Raw genomic sequence first — 4,777 nt, forward strand, 5'->3', positions numbered from 1 at the left:
TTGCGATGATAGACTTTTCATCCGCAAAATCCAAAAAGCAAAAACTGGATGATGCCATTGCTGGACGGACAGGTGAGAAGCACACATTTCAGCGTCCCACAGTCCAGGGTTCAAAATTGGAGCGAGGATCAGAGAGGTATATGCAGTTTTTCAAGACTTTGAGCAGAAATTCCCCAAGAAGTGCTGCACTGATGTCCAGGGAACCATATTACAAATAATGTGTCCCTAAATCTGTGAGCAAGCTACCTAAACCACTACCTCAGTATAGGACACCAGAGATGCTACAGCTATCCCCAACAGAGTTGCAGAATGCATGCCAGGACTTCAGACAGGAAGAACTGACACAGCCACAGGTCCAGGCAGTAGAGGAGGAGACCAGAAACCAGAGCTTATCACCAATATGGTTTAGCCAAAGAGCAGGAAGGATCACAGCCTCAAGACTGAAGCAGGTTCTACAGACGAGTCTTGCACAGCCATCAAAGTCCTTGATCAAGTCCATATGCTACCCAGAGGCACACAAGTTCTCTACAGCTGCAATAAGGTATTTATTAGGGATTAGGGAGCCAATCAGAATGGAGTATTCACCCAGACCATGGTATAATTAAGCAATAGCTCACGACAGGCCGTGGTATTTGTTCATTATATCACAGCTAAGGGGCGTGGTTCGGCCCGACGCGAAGCGTCTGGACCGCTGCGTAAAAAGGAGGGTTTCTGCCCCATTACTTCTCCGCTGCTTTCTTGTTCCAGTTTGAAAAGCAAACTGCAGGCAGTTTCCTTTTCAACGCAACTGTACAGTTTTTCTCAGACGCGGAGGGATACCGACTTGTGAAAAGTAACTTAACTTAATTCTACCCGTGGTATACGCTGATTATATCACGGCTAAGAACCAATCAGATTGCTTGATTTGACTTGTCTGTTTTATAATGTACAATGTTCTATTTCTGTTCCTTGTTGTATACATTACAGGTATGGATGCAAATACGAGGCAACTGCCCGAAAGCAGTATGAAGGAGTACAAAGTCTGCACCACCAGGGTTTCAGCTGTAAAGACAGCGGGCTTTGGCTGAACCCTCAATGGCCATACATGGGAGCGTCGCCAGACGGATGTGTCACGTGCACCTGCCATGGAACTGGTATCTGTGAGATAAAGGTAAGTTATTTGTTCAGTATTGTGCTACAGTAAAGCGGGTAAGTATAGGATTGTGACGTGATCCTGAGTCTGGGGATCCTCTCCCAATACATTTTGAGCTGCAGACACTTATTTACAGTACAATATATTACTTTTCTTTTCATTGAACTTTTAGTGCCCACACAGCAAACAAGAGGAGGCCAATCTTCGCCTGTGTGCTGGAGAACAGGGCTTCTGTCTCGTCAACGATGGGGGAACTGTGAAGCTGGACAGGAGACATGCCTACTTCCATCAAGTACAGGCTCAGCGCCACGTCGTTGACGTTGACTACTGCGACTTTGTTGTCTGGACTAAAAATGACCTCTTTGTAGAGAGAATTGTGCGTGATGTGGACCTGTGGGACAACATCATTCCCAGAGTTGAGAGTTTCTTCAGACTATGTGTTCTCCCTGAAGTGCTGGGACAGAAACTTACAAGGGGAAAGGTAAAAGTCATAAAGAGTTGGTGTGCTCATTTTTTTCCACAAGAACATGATGGTGCATAACTATCAGGTGACTAAAAGCCTCCTCTCCCTGTCTGCTGTTCCATTTTTCAGTTTCAGTTGCAAGATGATCAGGAGGGAGAGAAGGCGTGATTACCAGCACCTGTGGTCTGTCCTGGTCCCGGAAGTTGTGGTTCTCTCCTTGTTGTATTATTATTTGCACTGACCACACTCACTAGAGGAAGTAGGGCTGTCTGATATATTGCTATTGTAAAAAAGATGTTTACTGAAAATATTAAATGATACTAAGAAGACTGAATAATACATGGTTTCTTATTTACATTTACAATAACCCTCAATGGCCATACATGGGAGCGTCACCAGACCAATTGTCATCTCTAGAATATTGTTGAATGAATTAAGCCTGAATGTAGATGAAAGTTGTATATTGAGTAGGGCTACACAATTTACATCACACAAAAAGATGTTTACTGAATAACACATGGTTTCTTATTTACAAGACTACAGCTCCATGACTTTACTCCAATGGGACGACAGACACTGACAGATTAGACAAGGCACAGCAAATAACCCCAATCTTGTCAATTAATGCTAGTGCCTCACCTGGTTTTGTTAGCATGTGCTCTATGGGCATAGCCCTGCTTTGCAGAATCTGATATTTTCTTCTGACTAATCCTATGACATGAATACGCACATTAGCTATTTTTCTTGTCTCTTCCACCTCGTATGCTGACAGCTGACTTTTCCCCCTGGTGAATGCAGGCGTCTTTAGTGAAGCACAGTAAAATCCCACACTATCGCCAATATCGAACCCACGGTCTGCTAGGACAATATCTCCAGGTAACAGGTTTTTTAGGAGCCCACTCTGTATTGTGATCTGTTTATCACTAACTCTTCCTCCCCAGGCACAAGATATGTAAGTGACATAGCCTTGTGGAGCAACACCAATCAGAAATTTAACAGTATGGTGATGCTTGTAGTTGGACCATGTTTGTGCTCTAGCTAGTAAATTAGAGGGCCTCTCAATAAAAACTTCAAAACAGTCAACAATCACAGCAACTCTACATCCAAATGCCTGTCTGAATCCCATTGGCATTGTAGCTTGAAGTACATGTCGCTCTGGCCACTCAATTATAAATGCTGTACTCTCATGAAGTATGTCAATTAACTTATGCCAAATTCTAGAAGCAGTGGAGAGAGAGATGTTGAACCTGAAAGCCAAATCTTTCAGAGGGAGATTTAGTCTCAGCCTCAGCAAAACTAAAATGAACTGTTCAAATTTGGAGAGCACAGACATAGGGCCACAGGTGATGTAGGGTTCGCACAGTTGAAAAACCTGAAGTAAAACTAAGAAGTGGGGGAGCCCGGTGTAAAACTTTGTCTTCTCTTCGTTCTTCTCAAAGGACTCCTCGTTGAACTGTGTGTCCAGTGCCTTTGTCCGAAGATCTCCCAGCTCTGTTGTGTTCTGTCTCAGAACATCCTCCATCCTCTCGATATCCTCCATCGTTAAATCAGTCTGGCATCCTGCATCTGCATACAATATAGCAGTAGCAAGCATAATTAGTTATTTAAAATAGGCAAATATGAATGTGAATTGTTGTGAAGTTATCTTTTTGACAACCTTTTTACAGACATGCAAGTTCTCTGTTCCAATTATTGCAGATTCTCAAGTTAGTACTCTATTTTCTAAACCTAATTCAAAGTTTGCATTGATTTTCTGACAATCACATTTGTAATATTTAATAATAATAATGGTGGTTAATTTACCTTGTTGGTCATTTAATATCCCACTGGTGTCCTCTGGTTGTGGGCTGTCAGACGGGGGCTGCGTCGGTTCTGGGCTCTCGGTTGTCTGCAGGAGATCCAACAAAGCCTCTGCACATTCTGATCGTCTTTGTTGGTCTTCCTTGAGCTCCATCCTCTGCTCTCGTCGAAGAGATGCCTCTGATCTGGGCTTACTTGCTGTGTGGTAACCGAGGCTAACAGTGGGAGCCCAGTCTACCGACTCAACGTCACCCAAAGCGCTAGGGCACCCTAAAAAGTCCCATCAAAGTCCATATTAAACTACAGGTAACTTAAACATGATCAGTATTACTAAGTAAATAAGCATTTAACCACAACCCAATAATACATAAACAAAGCCACAAAAACCAAGTTAGCTAATACCTCTGATGAAGTTGTCGCTGCAGACACGTGCATTAGATGACTCTGCTCCTCCCGACCGCAGATGTAGGTTTGAAAGCCATTTTTTCCGGCGTTTTTCGGTTAGCTTCTTAAATTGCTCAGCTTTATGGACGACAACCTTCGGCACTCGGTAAAACCTCTTGTTTTTCTCTCGGCCGGATCGATTGGAACAACCGTAAACGACACAACACACCGGCATTTTCACAATGGTAACAGCAGCTAGATCCTCTGTCGAAAATTACTTCCTGACCTCCAATGGAATTTCGCGCCAAAGGAACGCAGCGGTGTGACGTCAAGTGAAACCCTCCTATTGGTAGATAGGCTGTATTTACACCATAAAGGTGCACAGATGATATAAAGAGACACCTGGTGGTTAAAGCATGTTATTGAATTTCATTATTTTTATTATTAGATATTAATAGGATCCCTATAAAGTATATTCATTACTCGTTATTCTCTACTAATAGTTAATTAAAGACTGTATATAATGACTATTTTGCACATCCCTTTCAAGATTTCAAGATTTTCTAAGGTTTATTGACATATCATATAGGCCTACACAACTATGGTGTAGTTCTGCACTGAATGAAAAACTTGGGTCGCAGGTTCCTCAACAGTGCATTACAAGACATCTATCAATATTTGTGCATACCTCCAGCAATGTTAACTATGTTGAAGCACTTAATTTAACTGATATTATACATAATGTACTCTTATAAGATGTATGCAGATATTTCATCTCCGGCCTTGTCAGGTATTGAACAATCAATAAATAAAGAACACAGAATTGTTAAATATAAAACACAGAATTTGTGTGATTATACTAAATGATTTACAAATAAACACCACTGCATATTTAACTGTTACACATGCTGATGTAACGCAAATGTTCCAACTTGGGATCAATAAAGTATATCTTATCTTAAGCTGATCGATGGCTACTGGCGGTGGACCCGTTCAAA

At 42.0% G+C, this 4,777-nt stretch overlaps 1 protein-coding gene across 1 annotated transcript; it reads left to right on the forward strand.

The window, feature by feature from the left end:
* On the forward strand, positions 1-2,044 carry LOC117449965 (uncharacterized). Its single transcript, XM_071203623.1, has 4 exons — positions 1-136; positions 967-1,150; positions 1,305-1,613; positions 1,725-2,044. Exons 1-4 carry the CDS (start codon positions 6-8, stop codon positions 1,761-1,763), a joined length of 663 nt encoding a protein of 220 aa, XP_071059724.1. The 5' UTR covers positions 1-5; the 3' UTR covers positions 1,764-2,044.
* The last annotated feature ends 2,733 nt before the right edge of the window (positions 2,045-4,777 follow it).

The sequence above is a fragment of the Pseudochaenichthys georgianus genome, chromosome 7 (assembly GCF_902827115.2).
Source record: "Pseudochaenichthys georgianus chromosome 7, fPseGeo1.2, whole genome shotgun sequence".
Classification (NCBI taxonomy): Eukaryota; Metazoa; Chordata; class Actinopteri; order Perciformes; family Channichthyidae; genus Pseudochaenichthys; species Pseudochaenichthys georgianus.

What these genes read in the sequence shown, in the direction of transcription:
- LOC117449965 (XM_071203623.1), top strand. Translation starts at nt 6, where the DNA reads ATGATAGACTTTTCATCCGCAAAATCCAAAAAGCAAAAACTGGATGAT. An exon ending in TTGGAGCGAGGATCAGAGAG is followed by an intron (nt 137 to 966) that starts GTATATGCAGTT and finishes TATACATTACAG; the next exon opens with GTATGGATGCAAATACGAGG. An exon ending in CTGGTATCTGTGAGATAAAG is followed by an intron (nt 1,151 to 1,304) that starts GTAAGTTATTTG and finishes TTGAACTTTTAG; the next exon opens with TGCCCACACAGCAAACAAGA.